This window comes from Colossoma macropomum, unplaced genomic scaffold, assembly GCF_904425465.1.
Source record: "Colossoma macropomum unplaced genomic scaffold, Colossoma_macropomum, whole genome shotgun sequence".
NCBI lineage: Eukaryota > Metazoa > Chordata > Actinopteri > Characiformes > Serrasalmidae > Colossoma > Colossoma macropomum.
The window spans coordinates 7439179-7461545 of record NW_023494810.1 but is presented as its reverse complement, the minus strand read 5'-3'; the positions used below and the strand labels follow the sequence as shown (position 1 = coordinate 7461545).

The 22367-nt window shown below is 39.0% G+C and overlaps 1 protein-coding gene across 1 annotated transcript in view; it reads right to left on the bottom strand.

Annotated features, from left to right (window-relative positions):
* il17rd (interleukin 17 receptor D) overlaps positions 1 to 22367 on the bottom strand; it is a 45782-nt gene that overhangs the window by 5498 nt on the left and 17917 nt on the right. The window contains 10 exon segments of the mRNA XM_036559222.1: positions 150 to 334; positions 924 to 1034; positions 2279 to 2333; positions 4661 to 4726; positions 8376 to 8527; positions 8651 to 8695; positions 9029 to 9149; positions 9297 to 9415; positions 15290 to 15415; positions 16001 to 16058. Of these exon segments, the coding sequence (XP_036415115.1) occupies positions 150 to 334; positions 924 to 1034; positions 2279 to 2333; positions 4661 to 4726; positions 8376 to 8527; positions 8651 to 8695; positions 9029 to 9149; positions 9297 to 9415; positions 15290 to 15415; positions 16001 to 16058 (1038 nt within the window).

Genomic DNA, 22367 nt, shown 5'->3' with positions numbered 1-22367 from the left:
CCTCAGCACCCCTCCTTCCCTGTCCCTGCCTCAGTCAGCTTGATGTGTCCGAGTCCTAACATGAAATTTTCAAGCAACATTTCGTCAGCTGTATTTCTTGGTAGGCCTTCAGTGGTCCTAAGCTGGTCAGAGAACAGACCGTAGCCTACCTCACAGCCACAGAAGTCCTTCAGGAAGAAGGCAAAGCTCTGAATGACGGCGAGGTGTTTGGGGCAGTCTTTGGAGGAGTAGCAGATGAAGACTTTGGGCCTGGGCCAGGGCCTCTCTGCGCTCAGAGACGTTGTGTGGGACGACGACTCTGAACTTTCTTCGTCCAGGTGGGAGTAGATGTTCTCTGTGGAGAGATTTGAGAAGATCAGAGAAGAGAGTCGAACCAGGCTCAGGAAAGATTTGTAGTTAGCGGCAAGAAAAAGAAAAAGGATCTCAGAAGATTCCAGTACATTTATTATTACCATATGATGAAAGTTCAACATGGACTGACTATAAAAACAAAGGTCTAACGTCACCTATATGTTTTATAGCAGCAGATATTTTTTCTTCGAGGTGACACAAGACTAAATAGACTGCAGGCTCAGTCTTACACTCCTGAACTTTAAACCTCAGAAACCTGAACGTGCCGTCAGCCTCCTTGACCATGACAGCACAATTGGTGGTTACGCAACACAAACATGCACGTGTTAATTATTTCACTTCCTCAAGATTCAATGCACGCAAAGAGCCTTACAAGGGGTTTTCTTTTGTCTCTCATGAGCAGGGCAACAGTAGAACGGCGCGAGTACAAACGCTTGGATTTCGTGAGCCATTAATCCTTGTCCGTGCTGAGAGATTACACAGCTCGGCTTACAGCCACTGGACAAAAGCAAGTTTTTAAAGGGTAATAAGATCCAGACTAATGAGGAAATAAGGAGAGAGGGAACACGCACCTTGCTGTTTCTTGCGGCACATGACGGTGAAGAGGGTGGCGAATGCGGACATAATGACGAGAGGCACGGTGATGGCCATGGCACGAATGGGGCCAGCCCATGGAGAGTGCACTGGAACAGAGCAAAAGTACAAGCATTAGGCATTCAGGGGGGCAAGAATGATTATTTCACAGTTTCGGTAATTGAGTTTGACTATAAATTATGCTGTACATCAAAAGTTTGGGGAGCTCCTAGTTCAAAATGTTTTTCATAAATAAGCATTTTTTTTTGTCAGCTTGAAATAATTTAACATTAAATGGCAAGTTGTTTAGACCTCGCCATTTCTCTTTGCGAGGAGGAACTCCCATTATTACCCAGGTGATAATGCCTAACCGAAAATATGTGCTTTTAACAATAATATGGAAAAGAAAACAACTAAGTGTGCTCTTCACACTAAGGGCACTTTGATGAACATTAAATTTTTCTTGTATTTCACTGTTTTCCTCAAGGTCCACTTACGACGCTAATGTGGGCTTATGTACCAAAAACAGCTGCAATTCATTTTTACATGACCATCTTCCAAACTCATTGTATCACTTAGAATTAAACAAGCTGTTTTTTGTTACTGTGCTGTTAAAAACTAATATATCGCTGTTGTCGGAAGAAAACCTTGTATCTCCAAAATGGTAACTTTACAAGAGAAGGAAAAAACATACTTTACTTTTAATGTAAGTAAATGGAACCAGACTTTTTTCCAAGTCATTTTCGGTCATTTCTTTTAGTCCATTCATCATGAAATTTACATACAATGTAAAAGGCAACAGGCATTTTCAAATTATGTCAAAAACAACAGACAACAGTGATATGTAAATGACCTATTCTAATTGGCTGTGCTGTATTGTGCCTTGTTCAAAAAGCAGCATAGGCTGAAATGCTTCTGATAACTTCAATATTAATGGGGGGGCTACATTTGCAGCTTAATTTCTTTATACAGACTGTAAGGACTGAGGAGTTAATGGCACATTTAAAACACTTCAACTACATCAAACTCTTTACTTAAGAAAGATGGGGAAAATGAGTCTGGCTATGATATGAGCCCTTGAAACAAAATATACCCATAGGATTAGCTAATAGTTGTGTTATATGGTAGCAAAACTTTTGCAAGTATCTTTCTGACTTCACTGAAAAGTAACAGTACATTACTGGGAGAATGTCAAAAGAAAGAAAAAGAGAAAGGAGTCCCTAAACTTATGACAGGTGTATGCTGCCAGTTCAAAGTATCTGTTTCCATTTTTACTCCCAGCTCTACCGACACAATAACAATTTGGCGACACAGAGTCTGTGCAGTGTAGTTTTCTGTGACCTTGCCATCTTACCTTGGCTCACATGGTACTGAGTCTGTCTCCTGGTGTTATTGTTGTCATCACGGAGCTACAGAGAAAGAAAATAGGACAGTGACTCTCTATAATAGATATCTCTACTATCCATACTGTAGTCTCACAAATTCAGATTCAGATTCACCACTTTTAAAGGAAAACTCCAACATTTTCCTTGCACTTTAAAAAGAACAGAAAGCACATTGACTAAATGCACATTCACATCTGAAGCCAATCGGCACACATTTATTACAGAAGCCAAAGAGTACTTGTATCAGAAACGGCTCACTAGCTCTAGAGCTTTACTCAGGCCTAAAATGTTGGTCAGAACCCAAAAACAACATGTCCGAATCCACTATCCGATATTCTGTCCGAATCCACCTTGACACAGAGCATTGTGTTATGAGTCCGAACCCAACCTGACCCGTCTCACATAATCAAGTTTTGAGTCGGCAGCTGACCCTCACCCATTAAATTCTGACCTGAACTGACTCATCCTCAACTAATGTCAGGGCTGCCAGAACCACTGGTGGCAGGTGGGCATTTGACCCACCACTGTTCAAAGTACTGGGGCGATGACCCACTAATTTTTGATTGAGTTCAGATTGCTTACATTGCAAAAAATCAAATCAAACTCAAAGTTTTTCTTTAGTTTGGCCCGATTTAACATGTGAACGCTCCAATTATGGTCTCTGTTAACTTCTAACTGACCTTTGCTTCAGCATGCTACAGGTGGAAACGCATTTTATGCCAGTTTCCACACCAAACAAGAAAAATTCATACATCAGCATTGTACTGTCTGCATAACCTGTTTACTCTTTACAGGCGCTCATATTGTTTACGTATCAGCAGATGAGCAATAAAATAATATCGAATACATGCGCGTTTAATTTTGGCACATGGTTTGCTGAACAAATGACCTGACTGAGTTCAATTCAAACTGGTAAGCCAATCATAAAGAACCACAAATCAACTAAGGTTTATTATTATTGCTTAGATTGTGAAACACAGACGATAAACATCTCCATTTTCTATTTTTCTGTTTTCTGGATGGTGAATGTGAAAGTAACGGAGCACTTGAAGCCCTGAAAAATATCTGACCAATAAACAAAACACCTGCACGTGTAATTTAGTCTACTTTAGCCTTTGCTGAGTAAAATCAACTGAAACAAAAAGACAATATCACAAAACCCAAACTGGTGCAGACTTTAGAAAATAAAACGGGTGTGAAAACAGTCTGTTGTTCAGAGATGTTAGCTAGCAAAGTTTGATATCTGAGCCTGAACCCGGTGAAGTGCAGGGTCAAAAACACTAACACTGTTAGTGAGTCAGTCAGTGGCCTAGTTGCATTTTATCACTTAGCCAGTTTTTTTTTGCCCCATCATTTTTGGAGGTGTGGCCCCACCACTGCCTAAAGTTTTGAGTATAGCCTAACAATATAGATCTGGATGAACTTCAGCAATAATTAGATCTGAGACTAATAAAATGTATGAAAATGTAAAATAATATGCTATAATAAAATAGTCAGCTGTGACAAATTATGTTTAAATCCCATTTCAATTAATGCATGTGTGAAGCAGTGCTTTTGAACAACATCCCAAACATAAACAGCCTAGATAAACTTTACATAATGTGCTGTTCTCATGCTGTGTGGTGCTGATATAGCAGGTTGTTAGCCTTCACTTGTTTAGTCTCTGTAAGCTCTATAACCTTACAGAGAACACGTTACAACACATTGAACAAAATACTTTTCGTTGATCTGCACTTTCCTGAAACGTTTAGCTATTTCTCGCTCAACCATTTTTTCACGAGTGTGGGCCTCAGTGCTAAATTCTCTAAATATAAGTGAGTGTCTCCAGGATGATAGGTTAAAAATATTTTTAACTTAATGAGGGAGTAGAGGGAAGAATAAAGTCAGGTGGAAAAGTAAAGAACATGAAATTTGAACCCAACCCCAGCCCAACATAAATTCGTAAAAACTGCTGCCTGAACCTGACCGAAACTAATGTAAACAGTTGGGTTCTGACAGGTCAGGACAAATATTTCAAGCTCTAACTGGCTTCTTTTATAATTTAGTCTTTAGTGAACCACATTTTTGTTCCTTCCCTAATACAGGGAAATTCATCGAAGTTACAGCCTACGGTAATCAACTAAATGTGGCAAACAGACCTTGAAAGACCTTGGAGAACTCCTTTAACCATTTCTTTACATTTTTATATTTTTATTTAATCTTTAATTTAACCAGGCAAGTCCTTATCAGTGTATTCATATTTATAATTGTGGCCTGACAAGCAGCAAAAGACATTGGAAAAGCAACAGACAAATCCAATGAGACAGCCACAAAGAGCTCATCTTGCTGTAACACATGCAAAAACTATTTACCTCTATTGCATACGTTCCTGGAGTGACATCCTGCAGAACGCATGTAGTTTTGGGACCGTTCAGCTCCTGCGAAAAAGTGGACAGAGATATTTTAAACACTACTTTTATGTCTTAAGCTTCTCAGTTAAAGTGTACAAAAACATCTGTGTGCGTTATTTTCCTTTCATGGAATTATTAATCACATCAAGTAAACCATCAAGATAAACGCCAGCAGAACAATGTGAGATGATTGTGGGTTGTTTGGGAATTAGCAGAGAGGCTGCTATTTCAATGCATTCTACATGTTTAAAGGATTAAAAGCAATGGTTAGAAGGCTGGAATCCCCCCACCGGTGTCCTTGCCCACCTCATATTTCACCCCATTATTGGTGCAACAATGCGTGGTATGTTAAAGCAGATGTGGTACAGCAGGGTAGAGTTCCAAAAGTGACTCTGACTCATTTTTTTATTGCTTGAAAGGGAGAATGTGTGAGGGCATATTAGGATATGGATGGAGAGAGAGAGATAACCAAAACTGCTGCCGCAGCCAAAACAGTTCTCTCTGGCCAAAACAAAACAGTCTGAGTGTAATACACCACAAGCTAGTCACACACCGCAGAAGCCTGCACTGTATGTGATGTGGGTGGGTAATATGATATGCAAGTGTTATCATGATAAAATGTCACATTATGCTTTTTTGAGTCTATCATGGGGAGATCAGAGCACAAAGTAACACTGTGTACAATTTAACATGGATCTTAACTGGAGTCAAACAGGTTGCAGTACAATGTGAATTTGTCATATTACCACAGAGAATTTTAACAGCATTCAGGCACATTTCTCCAGATTTATTCTGAAGTTTTTGTCCCACAAAAATAACTTTTTTAATCGTAAGTGTTTTTCAGTGACTGAGTTGTGTGTAAAAGCCAAAGGATTAATAACGGATTATTTTAATCCGCCTCTTGGTGGCAGTGACAGCTAGTCAGGCTAATAACAGCCTCCAAACGGTGAGGTTACAATGTTACAACTAAGACCCACAAAGTAGACAAAAGAGAGAAGCCCGTAGTTTAACATTCAAAACAATCAATTACGCCCATTTCTAAGCACAGATGTTAATTTAAATTATCAGCGTTTGACACAGCTTCTTCTCACTGATCACAGTTTTATATATTTACATTTGCGCTCACATCACATTTTGTTGAATTGTTTGTAGACATTTGGTGGTGTTTATGTATTAGAGATGTGTAGGTTGCTTGTACAAAAACCTTAATTTTGCTCATATTTTTCAATTTTTTAAGCTAAAAACAAGAGTTGTGCCGCACTCTCCCATTCTTCTAAAACACTGAATAACTGCGTAGATAATAAAAACTCCAAATGTGCACCAATTACAGAGAGCCTGTAAACAACAACAACAACAACAACAACAACAACAACACTAACAACAACTAATATATAACGGCAGAAGCTGCATAGTAACAAGTAGCTAAATGGATGGCAGCCCATGATGACATTTTATTATTGTATTTTTAGCAATGATTACATTTTTCCTCCTGATTTCTTCTTAAAAATATACTTTTATATGTAGCACTACTGTTTTGCTCATGAATTTATGTCTATTCCAACCTTTTCACAAACATGAGAAATATTAAATGTGATACATCTCGTGTGGCGTGAATATTTTTGCTATATTGATCACTCCTGCACAAACATTTCTTTGCAGTTCAAGCCTATGGTCCCTGAAACCCCCCACTTCCAGAAAGACAAGCAGGGACTAAATAATAAAGTTGGCCTGAAATGCAGTCCAAGAGTAAAAGAAAGTTCATTTCCAGTTCCCATCGCAGTCTCTCAGTAACAAAGTGCTGCTGGGAAAGCGCTCAACTCTTTAGGTGTGCGTTTCCATCACGACGAGTGAGTGGAAAGCGAGAGAACACGTCTCCCCCGTGGCAGGAGTATCCAGAACGAGCCTGTGAGGAGCAGAGCTGCTGGCTGACTCGCCCGACACGTCTATATATTATCCCTGTGTCTGGGAAGAACATTACACGCTGCTGAATGCATTAACCCTGAACATCTCACTCGCATCTACCCTCACCTACCACCTCCTGCCATGTCTTCGCATGTCCATGCACTATGCATGTGTGCATGTGTTTGTTTTTGAACATTTTCAAGACAAAACAAAGAGAAAAACAGGGTTAACCTACAATGTCATGACATGACTAGACCTGAAGGTCCTGACCTGGTCAAGTTCTGTTTTACAAAAAGCTATAAAGCCATAGAGGCAAATCCTTTTTTGGTTACTGAGTTTAAAGTTAGGATTAGCTTTTAGGACTTTATATTTTACAATTATATCCATATATGGCACTATGCACCCAGGAAAACTGCCTAAAAGTAGTCATTTGGATAGTAAGTGTATTTATGACAGTCAAAACACCACTTAATGTTAGATTAAATAGAAATAAACACAAATACAGTAAAACATTATATAACATCACAATCAATAAAAATAAACAGTAATAAGTAAACATAGTTAAATGTAACAATTAAAAAAGTTTTTAATATGTTGGTTAGAAGAATACAGTTGGAAGAATAAGTTTGGTTCCTGACTTCTGCCTGCACTCCAGCCATTGAATGGATTTGTTCAATTCCACCAGCAGCACAGCTGATTTAATTTAATCAAGGACTGATTGGATAAACTAGGTACTGGATGGTAGCTGTAAACAATGGGCTTCATCGAGGAGCGATCTGGAAATGGTTAAGCTACAACACTAACACGTCAAATCACAATGTATTGTTTATTTATATTTTTCTAATCCTTTTTAAACAAATGACCGCTTACTGACCAGATATATGGTCTTATATATAATCTTCTCTGATGTCTAAGCGGTAAGGTGCTGCACAGTAATGAAGTCCTAATCATAAAGTAGCAATGATCAGTGCGTCTGACTCTCCTTACCACTGCAGTATTTTTACATGAGACCTGTGTAAAGGCCAATCAAAAATCAACATGTTAATCAGATAATGCATATTAATGACCATCATTCCATACTGGACATACTACATTAAAGACAATAATAAAGTAAGTAAAAGCACTGTTTGGCAGCAGGAATTAAAAAACTAACTACACTAGTTATATTGAAGTATTCAATGACTTAAGAAGATTTTTCTGTTAAAAAACTTAGTAACTAATGCAGAAGTGTGGAGTAACATTTACATCTACAGCATTTGGCAGATGCTTTCGTACAGAGATAAGACCCCACATTAGTCAGTATCTTAAAGTTACAGAGTCTTGCCCAAGGACCCTTACTGGTACAGGGTGGTGTGCTTGCCTGGGTAGGGAATCAAACTCCAGTCTGCCACATGGAGGACACTAATTAAAGTCTGTCCACTCTATTTCATCAGGTTCCACTGTGGTGAATGAAACAAAGGCCTAATTAATTTGCCTTCAAGCCAATCTTGTGCAATCGTTAATAAAAGTTGTAGTTAATTTAGTATGTGATCCCCAATATTTCAGTTGCCCAAAAAAAATCTGCAATAAAAACAGTGGGATAGTGTGAGACAATCACATTTTTATAAACTGTTCAATAAACGGACTTCAAAAGTCGCATAGTTGTACCCAAGGCTTTAGTGAACTACAATGGGACAGACTTATTGGCCCACCTTAGCCTTTACTGTTAGCCATGTTAGCATTTCTTGGTGAGCTATTCATCAAACTTGCAAATTACAAAGTGAATCTTGCTAACCGGTTTGCAGCGTTTGAGTTTGAAGTGGCCCTCCTGCCGCAGCTTGTAGTACAAGTAGTAGGTGTTGAAGCCGAAGGTAGGAGGAGCATGGTCGAACACAACATGCAAATTTGAGCCAAGCTGGGAGACGTTGAGCATCTTGGGCTTCCAGACTATCAGAAAAAAGAGGGAGAAGAGAAATTCATAGCATTTTTTCACAATATGACACCTGAAATACATGGAACAATTTGAGATAAATGAATTTTACTATTATATTTTCCGTCTAAGCAACTCACATGGTTTGCAGACGAGGCTGTCTGGGCCAAGAAGCACTTCACAGCCTGTGAGAACACAACAGAATGGGGGAAAAAGCCCAAAAAAATGATTCATTACTTTCTCCTATCCACAGAGACGGTAAAACAACAGGTTGTAAGTTTGGCTGTTTGTAACACTTGTTCTATTATGATTGGAGACCGTGTACTGAAATCTCTGTCTTATTTAATACTATAATACTGGATGTTATATGATTTTCCTGTCTATGTCTTGTCGAAGGCTATATTTTCGCACTGTAGGCCACATTTTGCTTCAGAGTCACAATTTTAACAAAAGAAAATAAACTCAAAACTCTGCTGAGGAAAACATTAACCTCTGGAATGCAGTGAAGTGGCACTTACTGTTGGTGCGCAGGAAGGAAGGAGGGAAGAAGCTGTCATTCATGAAGGTGGGGAAAGGAACGATCCTGACCATGTAGTCCATCTCGAAGGCCAAACCAACAAAGGGCTGTGAGCTCACCTTCTGTTGAATGATCATAGAGGTGGCATCACATACTCATTCTAATCAAAATAGCTTGATAAACATGAGAATTAGTGGCCATATTTTAACTGGTCAATTACGACAGACACTACCGGTTTTCATTCTCAGCCTGACTGTCTATTTACTTACCACATTCTTAAAAGAGAAATTCAGCTGGCGAGGGTCCTTCAGGATCATGTGCTGGCATTGTTTCCCCTCTGGATTCTTGTCCTCCAGGTAAACCCGAAAGCCCTTCACATGTTCAATGCCTGTGTGAATGAACACATACTGGTCACCATGAAAATCCGTAAATTACTAGTGATTCCAGCATCACTAGTGGAAACCAGTGATTTCCAGTTAGCCGGCAGGGCATTATAATTAAATGGAAATGGCGATGTTGCTTAGGTAGCTCCCATTTCATCAACCTGAATGGCAAGAACAGCTCTGTAGCACAACGCCACTGCATGCACTTTGGGTTCACCAACGTTCACTTTAGTGATTCACCAGAATGAAATGAAAGAAAAATATTTGGAACAATCTCTTTCTTGCCAAACAGGAGGGTTAATACCAGCTTGTTGGTCTCGAGAGGAAAATGAGGCAGATATGAACAGATGATTCCAACCCCTATAAAAAAAAGTTTCCATCTTTCCAGTTTTGGGACAACAAACACTTCATTCACTAGTTTCCAAAAACTGATGCTCATCCCTTCATTTAACACAAAATGGGACTGAGGTGTGAAAGCAGTTCAATGGTAACTGAAATTTAAATCAGATGTTACTTAATTTTCATGATTCACGAGTTTATATCACTGATTGCCTTTTAACCAGATAAGAGTTCTACAATGAGATCTACAATGCACTGCATTAACTCCAGAACTTGAAGTAAATGGTTCTTGGCTGGTATGTACAGTTCTAGGAAACACTTTTATTTAGTACAGAAGTTGTTTAAACATAAAATGTTTAAATGCTTTAAACTTTAAAGCAAAAGTCTTCAAATCCAGACATGGGGCTTTATTCACCAATATCTCTGCGGCACAGATGTTGAATTCATAGTTTTTATTTTAGCATTTAAAAGGCCTTTGTCTCTCACCTTTCCAAAATAAAGGTACTTTTAAGAAACATTAGTAATGTTTCAAAACGTACCATTTCCCACCCAGTTCATATAGTCTATATATGGAAAAAATATGGATGTTTCTGATACCATAAGAACCAAATCATTTACATCTATCTACCTATTTATACCAGTTTGCCAAAAAATTCATGAGTGAATTATTGAAACATTTAAAAACAATGTTCCTCAAAGGACACAAAGAGATATGGATACTTAGACTCTATGGTGCATAACATTAGTTCAACATTTTAACATCATAAAAAAACAAACAAACAAACAAACAAAAAAGAAATCTAGAGGAATTCAGTGCATAAAGGCCAAGGTTCAGCCTAAACTGAATAACTGTGCTCTCCGACCCCTCAGATGGCACTGCATATAGAAACGTCATTCATTTATCAGCAACATAACCACATGGGCTCAGGATTACTTTGGCAAACCTTTGTCAAAGCACTACAATACGTAGTAATATCCACAAATCCCAGTTAAAACTTTACTGTGCCAAAAGGAAACCTTATGCTAACCATGTCCAGAAGTGCCATTGACTTCTCTGGGCTTAAAGGCATTTGGCATAGACCATCACACAGTGGTCATATGAACCAGTACTGCAGGTCTTTTTTGGAAGAAATCAATGCCGTGTGCTCCGGACCAAAGACAAAAAAGACCATCCAGACTATTACCAGCAACAAATCCAAAAGCCATGGTCTGTCATGGTATGGGATGGAACTTACACTTCTACGATTGCACCATTAATGCCAGTAAGTACACAGACTTTGGAGGAACAAGAGGACTTCTTTTCCAGGGATGACCATGTATTATTTCAACAAGACCATGCAAAACCACATTTCACACACATTACAAAGGCATGGCTGTGGAAGAAGAGGGTGCAGGTGCTGGACTGGCCTGCCTGCAGTCCCAACCTGTCCCCAGTAGAGAATGTGTGGCACATTTTACAAACACAAAATGCGACAATAATTGCACTATTGCACACCTTAAAACCTCTTTGCAGGAAAAATGGGACAAAACTTACACCTGAAACGCCTCATTACTTGGTGTCTTCAGTCACCAATCCTAACCCTAACCCTAACCTAAAAGTGTTGTAAAAGAAATGGCAATGTTACAAAATGGTGAATGCTTTACTGTCCCAACTTTTCTGGAAATATGTCGCAAGCATCAAAATTGAAAGTGTTTATTTAAAAAAACAAACAAACAAAAAAACAAGAAAATTCATGAGGTAAACATCAAAGAATGTGCTGCTGTATTGTTTTCAAAAAATAATTTACAAATCATTGTTTTCAGTTTTAACACTGACTTTTCTGATTTGGGGTTGTTTGTATCTACCTATAGCAAGTTAGCCTTATTCACACAGATTCTAAGGAGCGTTTCAGCTCCAGGTGTGTTTTTTTCCCCATCGGTCTTAAAGGCAATAAAAGCAGGCAATAATTCTAAGGGATAAAGAGAGGTTGGTTATGTAAAAATTTGTTTTTAATACCACTTTTGGTACATAAAACCATACCAAATGTGGAACTTCAAGAAGAAAAATAAAAGAAAAATTTGAAATGGGCTGTTTGAAGGTAATTTCAGTGTGTCTTTGCATTTCAGAAAATGTTTTATTTAAGGTGTGAAATTATTGTGCTACATTACTTATTATTATTAGCAGTAGTAGTAGTAGTAGAAGTAGGACATCTCATTGATGGAGAACCTGTTGTATATGGGTCTTTAAAGAACCTTTTAAAAATAGTTTTACATAGCATCAAGAAAGGTTCAGCTATTGTTACAAGTCACACAATCTCTTGCCTATTAGTATCCCAAACTGGACAGATCACAAAGTTCTCAAAACATGGGGTCAAAGCACAAAATGTGCAAACCTGTTTCTTCTCCTCCTTCCTTTTTTCTTCTTTTATTGGCACCCCAGAGGAGGAGAGAAGGCTTTTAACACACACAGAGGACAAGAGTGTGCGTGCCAAGGGAGCATTCCCATGCCCTTCAACGTGTGCCAGCCTTCCTCCCTTTTAATTACATTTCTGCCTTATCAGTGGAGGGGAAGAGAGGAGAGAGGCTGGTGGGGGTGGTGTGGGTGTGCTGTGGGGGGGGGCTGCACACACACATTCCGTGTGGTTCCGATTACCGCGGCAGGGAGCGGAGCTGAAAGAGCCCTGCTCTTCTGTAACTCCACACCTCCACCACGCCATCGCACGGCCTCAAAAAGCCACCGGAGGCGAAAGAAGTTGTTGGACTGGTTGGACTTTCTGATTCTCTTTCAGGCTCTCGAATCTTTTCAGTCTTTGCTAGGAGCTTCATTTGAGCTTTGTGTGGCAGAAAAGAGCTACACAATGTTTTTCTTGTTTTTTTTTAACCTCTTAAACTCTAGAGTTACATATATGCAAGTTAAGTTTAATTAGTTTTAATTATTTCTTTCTTACATCTCATTGAGACAAGCAGAGAAAGTCAATCAAAAGCTTTCAATCCATTCTAAAATTTGCTGTATAGGTAGAAGAAGAGATACTTGTTAGTAGTTGTAGTAACTGTTATGTGTATTGTCTTAGTGCTTGTTTAATGTTTAATGCTTACTTTTAATTTTTGCTATCATTTTTATATCATTTCTTGACACTAAAACTAATAATATAGCAAATGCAGACATAACGAGTACAAATCAAATGTAATTCATATACATAACTATCAAATTATGTAACTAAATAATTACACTTATATAGTACGGCAAAATGACAGTAACAACTCCAGACATGTAAGGGTTAAACCTCATTTTTGTCATTTTTTTGACATCAAATCAGAAAGTCAGATGTGCAGACTCAAACCTGTTGGTACAGCATGTAAATTGAAGATAAATGTAATTCATTATGTAACTAAATATAAAAACAATGTAATTACATTTATATAGTAGAGCAAAATACTATTATCGTTGATTCTGTATACCAGGGGTTTTGCCTTTGCCTAAATTTTTGTAATACTCTGTAATAAAAGGCACACAATGCATTACATAATGTTACAAACATTTGTGAACTTACATTTCAATGATATTGCAAAAAAATAGTAATAACTTTGGACATTTAAAGGTTAAACTTTTCACCCCTTTTTATTACTTGCTGACATCAAACTAGACAGACTCAAACCTGGCAGTGTTAATCGGATGTGAATGTATTTCACTGCATAACTACGTTGGCTAATAAACTGTTACATAATTACACTTAAATAGTATAGAAAAATGACCGTAACAACTCTGCACCTCTAAGGGTTAAACTCTGCCTCTTCGCCCCCCTTTAATTTCTTTAATATATACCTGAGCTGTGTCGAGTCCTGCCCCAGTCAAAAGGATTAACCTCCAGCAAACAACAGGGCACATTGTCCTGCTACTCAGGCAAAAGTCTCGCATTACCAAGTTCAATAGCGCCTCGACAGACGGAAGCCAGGGACACCCCCCTTCCCCCCCGTCACCGGCTCCCTCATCCTCTAAACACACACTCACGCACTCACGCATTCCTCCAAGGCTGAAAATCACAGTGCTCCTAAGAGCAGATCCCTTCCCCTCCTTGGCCAGATTTGTGTGACTGTCAGGCCTGAAGAATAAGCTTGTGTATGTGGTGGGGGAGGGGGGGGGAGGAAAAACCTGCAGCCTTTGATCAGGACAGGCCTGGCACTCTCTTTGAAGACGAATGCTCTCCTGTTCCCTCTCTTCCATCTCCCCCAGTCCGTCAGTCAGGAAGAGAGAGAAATGACCCCGGTGCACAGTCAGCCATATTGCACACAGACACTTTAAAATGCATTTGCTTTGTTTTGGGTTTCAGAGTCGAAGACCGAACAGTCTGTTTGGAGCCTCTTCTCTATTTCGGCACTTGTGAATGAGACAAACGTCAGGCATTTGACTCCTTCCTACTCCATTAACCTCATATTAAAGGAAAAGTTTGACATGAAATCCAATTTGCAGTTTCCCTGTTATCCCAAATATAGCTGATCACCCAAGACATGTTTAGTGTCTCAACATTGCTTCTACAGTTTTGCACGAGAACTAGGAGGCTAACGTAGCTAACAAGTAATGGAAGCTTGTGTGCCTATTATCATAGTGCAAACTTCGTGCCTAAGTCATCACACACTTGCATCTGTGTTAAGTAATGTCTGTGTTAAGTAATGTCTGCCATATTATTATCTATTAAGGTGTTTTGAAGCAAAGTACTGTTTTAGCCATGTGGCTTTAAGGCTGAAAGATGAATCCTGTTCATAGACGACATTATTAACAACATTTAAAATCCATTAATATATTCTAATTTAGCCAATAACAGCTGAACTGCCTGTAGAGGAGTTAGACCAATCAGAAGCTACCAAACAACCATATTTTGTGCCCATGACAACACAACCAAACTAAGTGGCAGTTCGGCACAGTATATTCAGTATTCAAGCTTCAAGCTGGTGTTGCTGGCCAAAAAAATAAATAAATAAAAACAGGGGGAAGGGGAAAAAAGGCTGTGATCTTAATTTACATAAAATAACTGCAATTACTGAATAACTGAATTGCAATTAGATTTTTTTTCCAAACTGTTCAGCACTCTAAGACAGACCATATGACTTTTTTCCTTTATAGTTTTTATAGATAACAGTGCCTCAGACAATGACAGAACCACTTTAGTAAGTCTACTTGAGATTACTCAAAGCAGTCTGAGCCAAATATGTGATCATTTAGGCCTGCAGTAATGCTAATCTTGATACTTGATAGCTAGATTAGTCTTGTAGCGCAAACCAAGGACGAAAACTTCAGACACCTGAAAAACATGTCTTGATTGACTGGCTACAATTGGGGTTTAAGCAAAACGGTAAATAATTAGCATAGGTTTCCATTACTTGTTGGGCACCAACATATCTTGGTTGATTGACCACATTCAAGGTGAGGGGAAAACTGCATAAATAAGAAACATCCCATCTCTTTTATATTTCATATCCTCCAGTCATGAGCCTTTTATATATACATACTTCCATGTTAACGTGCAACCATGTTTGCAAACGTTATGTCTCAAGAGAGGACCTACCGAGCGGACTTGCCATCCAGTGGACTATCACGGCTGCCTGGTTATCGCAGGACAAATGAGTGAAGGTGATGTTGTTCACTTCATGGATGGCGTGCTTCCCCCACAGATTCGTGTTCAGAGAGCAGTCTATGAGTAAAAAGAAAAAAAGGAAGCAAGTGAAAAAAAAAAAAGGGAAAAGCAAAAAAACAGAACAAGACATTGCGTTTAGTGTTTTCCTGCTAGGAGATTGGTGAGATTCTTTGGCAAGCTGAGGAAGAAAATATGCAGCCATGCGAGGAGACACCCCACTAAGCCCCCCTATTCCCTTCTTTCTGGGACCCCATTTTCTGTTGGGCGGCTGCTATCAGGGCTGCAGATCAGCAGGTAGAGGAAGAGGAGCAGTGGGTTGTGTCGCTCACGCCCCGCGGCTCTCTTAGCGCTGCCGCTATTGTGATGCTAAAGAGGAATTTGCTTTTTAGGCCGCGGCCGTTCCCGTCCACGGTCGCGCACAATGGTGGCTGACTGCTGGGAAAAATCAGGATTAGCTACAGGCGAAAAATGTGACTTTTTGGCACATTCAGTAGTTCGGGGCGGGCCAGAGTCAGAGGGAAGAGGGGGAGGGGGTTGATGTAAACCAAAGGAGTCGATGGGAGGATGAATACCTCAAGCAGAGCGAAGGGAACCGATTACGTTTAGAGATGGGTGTCTGGAAAAAAACTGGCAGTAGCTTACTGTCATTGCGAAACGTGATGAGTTTGCGTCCACTCTCGTCCGAACTAGACTGGATTCCCTGCAGGAAGAAAGAGAGAGAAAGAAATTTAAGTATACAAACTGTCAGTTTTAGTAAATTAGCAGGTTTTGTTTGATAGTTTGCCAAAACTTCACCTATTCAACATAAAGCTGATTAAATTGAGCCATTTTTCTTTGCAAAAGCTGCAACACTGAAGGACAAACTAACAGAAGTACCCCTTTTGGGAATAATACCAAAGCTCTTGCAATTTATCCCTTTGTTGTGATGTGCATAATATGGTCTTATAACACGTTTTTTGTTAAAGCTGTTAAAGCAAAGACGATATGGGAAGTGATAAACTAGGATTACAAATGGCATCTGTCCAGTTAAAGAGAAATCTAACTAATCTCTCATTTAAGGCAAATATGAAAAAATACAACATTAAAAAAGCCTCATTTAATAATGTGCTAAGTGGGGAAAAAAGTGATTAAATACCAACTTCTTACAGCACAACTGCTTTGTAAAGCTGTTAGAAAAAGGCCAGCTTTTCTACACAGGCCTATAAAAACAAATAAAGAAATACTGAATTCATTAAAAAGTTGCCTTTGGTGATGCATGTTTGTTGTAACAGTAGCTATTAATGATTTACAGATTTTACACACAATTCCGGTGACAAATTAAGTATTTTAACAAGCTAATAGTTCATATAGTTTGAGCTATATGTGTGTGTGCGCACTTTGTAACTGGCTCTCTAGCAGAGTGGTTAAATCACTGGCTCTGTATGCAGGAGACTGGTGATCAAACCACCCTGAAGGAAGCAGTAATGCAGTACGTATTACTATGCAGTAAACTGCATAAATGCAATAAAATACACAAAATACTGACTTTTTAGCTTGGCAAACCTGCTTAGCCTAAATACTCTTTTCCAGAGTATATTAGGCAAGTCATCAGTTTGAAATATCGGTCAAGTCTAAACATCTGTCTGATATATTTTTAGGCAAATATCTGCTGATATTGATAAGATTCAGATATCATTGTGCATTCCTAAAATAACTGTGCAACCTGCAGAACCTTCATATCAAGAAAGACACTTTGATGAACACAAACATATTGTAGGTAATTAGCTATTTTATGTTTGGCAAAACCTTCGCTAGTAAACTGAAAAATAACAATGGAAAATTTCAGAAAATTACTTAATTAAATCTAGTATTAGATTTTTGATAGACAGTGCAGCATGTTGTAGCGCATGGAAGAATGCCACACAAACCACACCGAGGACGCTTTTCCAGTCTTCTGTTGGTACTTGTGTTGTACAGTGGGCCTAATTACCTGAGCATTTCAGTGTACAAATGTTGTTGACATACTGTGCATGTGACATGACGAATAAAAGACTTTGACTTCCTCCAAGACAAAACAGTGGCTTAGGAAAGCGGCCGTGCAAGAGGCTACAAAACCACCGGCACTTTATGTGGTGACAGCCACACTACAGAATCCTACAATTAGGAGGATTCTGGCTCACACAAACCCTCAGAGGCCTGCGCTCGGTGCCAACTCCGAAAACAAGCCACCGGTTGACAGAAGAACAGCACACACACACACACGCACAGGAATCCAAGCACTAGCTGCTGATCCAGAATCAGACGTTTTGTTCACAGGACTTGCGTGAACAAGACAGTTATGACTGCTCCGAGGACAGCAGTTAAAGGTGTATCTTCATTCGAGTCAAAACAAATGAGCTTGCGTGCCAAAGGCAGACAGGGGCGGAACAAAACAGGAGGAATCCATAAGCTGCGTGTCAGATCAAGACTGATGTTAAAAGAATTTTAAAAAAAACTAAAACAAAGCTTGCGTACACGACACAAAGAGCAGACCAGCGGCAGAAGCTCCTTAGAAGAATAGGACACAAACTGCTGAATGTCACTGCATTCTAGTGTGGTCCCATATCTAAGATCTAATCGTCTTGATTTGAGGAAGTTGTTTGACAAGACAGGAAGGAATAAGTTAACCCCCTCAAGAGACAGGTCACCTGACAAAGCCTGAGAAACTTGCAACAAAGCTATTTAAGTGCCACCAATGTTATCTAGTCCTGTAGTGCTGGGTAATATATCATCTATAGTGATATACTGTGATAATCTTATCAGTATCTGCAGATATTTGCTTTAAAAAAGTATCAGCATCAGAGAGATGTTTACATTTGACCCAAATTCAATATTCAAAACAAAATTTGATGCCGTATTTATTGTACTCCAGAAGAGCAGAATGTTTACTGGGTTAAAATATCCCAAATTTACTGCATTTACAACCTTACAGGAATAACTGCTATTGTATGTCAATTGCTGGGAGCTTCTGATTGTTTTGAACAGTTTAAAGTACACAAAATCCTAATTTTCCTTATTAGAAATGTAACTGAAGCCCAAAGTCAAGCCTGTCCAATCCAAATAGACTCAACTGGACAGTCTCTACGTTTGGGTTTAAGCCATCTGGTTGACTGAGAAATCCTACTTTGTTAAATATGTCCTTAGTTAACGTTTATGATACTATGTAGTTTCTTTTGGTGCAATTTTAAGAGAAGCACATTAAAACTACACAGTCCAATTAAAACAACCACAGATTTGTATGATATTCTTTTAGCACAGAGTAGCATCTCATAAAAAGCCTGGGTTGATTAACTTTTTTTAAATGGTAATTTTATATAACTGGCTATGTATTTTGAAAAATCATAGTACTGAATTTTAGCAGTATCGTCCAGCACCAGCATTACAGTAGCGTTCATAGTATAAAACGGTTCAACTAAATACTGCTTAAATTACAAGTCTGTGTTCGGCGCACCAAAGCAGTAATAATTCATACCTTGCCGCTACCATGTCTACGGAAATAAGAAAATCTTGCAACACGAAATAAATCCCAAACAATCTGGCATGAACACCAGCAATCCAGCTGAAGTTTCTCCTTCCTTAGTCATTTATCTCGCACTTGTCATTTTTCTGCTGTCCGTGGGACTAACTGCTTCAAAGGTGCATTTTGCAAGTGGTATATCAAGATGATAGCCAAGCCAGTCATTTTCGGCCAGTGCACAAAGAGAACAAGGGGGAAGAGGAGGAAGAAAAAAAAAGAAAAAAAAAAGAAAAGAGTCGTCCAAAGCACCATAAACCTGTTTGGACCGGAACCCTGAACCTTCATCCTAATGCTTGGTTTTTCCCTGTCTGGTGGCCTTCCATTCCCTCAGCAATCATCTCATCTCTCCAAACACGTTAATCAACCATGGTTTTCCCCCTGTGCACTCTGCTGGGAATCCCTTCAACCACACATTAAAGACACAAGATCAACATCAGGGCTGCCAATTTTGGCTCCGAGTCTTTGGCACTGTTGGACTACAGTGTCTACAAACTCCGACACTGGTTATAAATCCACTTCACTACTGTAACTGCTGCTGATACGGTAATGCAAACTGGAACAAACATCACAAGCACTTTCTGCGAATATTCAGAGGTGAATTACTTTTGATTTGAGGTGTAAAGTAAATCCCTGACCTTTCAGTGATTCAATTTGTTTCTGATTACTGATGAAATGTTTTAATGCATTATGAAATCTTACATTTCACCATTTAGACTATTTTGGGACGACTCAGAATTGGACATGTAACTTTTCCTTTGTTTTAGGGATGCACTGATATGGGTAGTGTAGGCCGATGCCAACACAAACATTTCTAAAATGTAAAAACTGGGACTTAGTCTATCTGGATTAGTATTACCAGCTGATTACATGAATTAGAATTTTTTTTGTACTTTTACATATCACTGCTGTCAAAACAAAAACTCGTATCCCTTTTTTTTTGTCTTCTTTAGTTTTTTACAGATTTTTTTAATTACTTGGAAAAAAGTTTGGTTACACTGACTGTCAAAAAAAGTAAGGTAGGTTTTTCCTTCTCCTGTAAAGTTACCATTTTTGAGATATGATGTTTTGTTCTGACAACAGCGATACGCACAGCCCAAGACTAGCACTAGTTGCAAAAAGGAGCAGACACAGTGGTATGCGAGTTTGAACACCATCAGTTAAATTACATGTTTTGTTGATTTTCTAAGTGAAAACAAGGGTCGCCTACTCCTTTGTACAAAACTGTACTTTGAACTTTTTTGATCAATTGTAACAGTCAAAATTAGAGATGGCACATCGTTATTGCCGACTATTAGATTTATAAAAGCAGCAAATGCTGGATTGGATACTGGAGAGGTAAAAATAATTCTATTCAATCCTGTAACAAATCTATCCTGAAAAAGCACCGTGTGATGTGATGTTTTAGCTGTCTATTTCTTCCTGTGGGGTCACAGAGAGTTTGAGTAGCAAGACAGCCTACTTTCAGATGCTCCTCTTACATAATGTGCTTCAGTTAAAAACAGCTCATTTTAAAGCTTAGTAGTCTTTAAGGAAAAATATTAAATCAGCATCAAACGATACTGAAGACTCAAACATCAGTTTCAGAATAAAGAGGAAAGTGGTATTGTGTCATCTCTAGCTAAGCAGGTTTATCTTGTTTGTGTATTAGTTACTACACTAGAAGAGTGGGAGAGCAAAAATTAATTTTTGGAGTTTAACACGCATTTTTTTTTACAGGTTCAGAGGTCATTTCGGTAACCACTCCCCATTGAGCAGGCCTCCTTACTTAATGGCACATTTGTTCATTTCTCAAGGATGACATGTTGACCCCCACACCCAGACTCATTCCTGTCCCTAGGCCCAGATCTGCACCAGATGGGATCTAAATACAAATACCCAGACAAAAAAGACATTACCAGGACCACCATGGCTGAAGCGAAAACACACTGACCATGGTCTAACAGCCTTAACGCTCATTCACATCCATGGGCCATGCGAGGAGACATTTTCCAAAACAGAAGCAACTGTCCCACAAGGAACAATAAGTAATTTGGCTAAGGCTACTTGAGGCACCTCGGGTGTAAAACAGAAAAAGAAAACTTACTAGGGATGCACTGATATGAAACTGTGGGCCAGTGCAGATATTCAATATTTTTCAGTTTTGTCTACCAATGCAACACATAAACGTTTATAAAATGTGAAAAATTGTGAACTGCATCACCTAAACATTCTACTTTCCATAATATAATAAATAAGTCATCAAATGTTATTTTGAAATATTGGTCAAATCTAAACATCATAAACAACATAAACTGTCCAATGTCAACACTTCTTTAAAGCAAATACCTGCCAACATGATACCGATATCACTCTACGTCACTAAAGCTTAAAGGTACGGGATGATACCGATAATTAACAGTTTTTCTTGGCCAGTGCAGATTATACTTAAGGATCGTTTTTCTATTTTACATTTTAAAACATGTTTACACCATTATCTGTATATGAAGTGCAGTAAGTGTAAGACAAGCTAAAATTGTACAGATGCTAGCTGCTTCATGTTTTTTAGGCTATATAGATTATTCTACCAAATTAGTTCAAACTGAGGTCTCACAGTAAAATAAATAAATAAATAAATAAATAAATAAAAACACCTACTTTAAAATTTTTAGCTAAAACTGTAACTACTCAAACATTTGGTTAAGTTTCAGGAGTGTTATGGTTGTTTTGGTAGTGACTGAATGGAACGCTCAATCATTTGTTTTAAGAGGATAAACATCATTAAAATATAGGGTGACTCAAAGGATTTTGGTCTACAGTCCAAGTCAACTGAAAGTCTGAAATGTGTATTAAACTCTGACTTTAAACCAGTTTGGTAGAATGACCCGGGTCCATTAATAGAATGATGCGTTTTCAAATGACCAATTAGATTAGTAGTACTGAATGTCTTCAATATGTTTTCCCCTCACTGTAGAAACAAACTGTCGCCAAATTTCCAACTGACTGACAGCTTCACTCTCCATATAATACATGCGTTTTCATAATTAATTTGAACTACCAATGGCCGGCAAGTCAGTGCAATTCCAATGTCAGACTGACAATAACTAAATTTTCCCCATTTATCAGTCAATATAATCAACTGCCGTCATGTATTCTGCACCCTTAGTTTACAGCCGTGGAAAAGATGGGGCCAAGTACCCAGCTCTTCATTTAGCAACCGATATAAAGTGGAAGTGTGAGCGCTTGGGCCGCTCTAATGGGCCCTGCCATGCCGCCCTGGGGTTTTATTCCACACCGTGAACGCAGCAGGGTCCTGCGGGTCGCGACAGCCTGAGCACACCTGTAGCCAATCAGAGGGCCCTGCCTGGCCGTTGACCACAGACTCACACCTCGGAGGGCTGCGGCTGGTTTGTGGCATACGTGTGTTCGGGAAGGCAGGAAGGGGAGGAGGGGGCAAGGGGTGGCACAACACCTCCTAACAAGCCTGTCACACTCCCC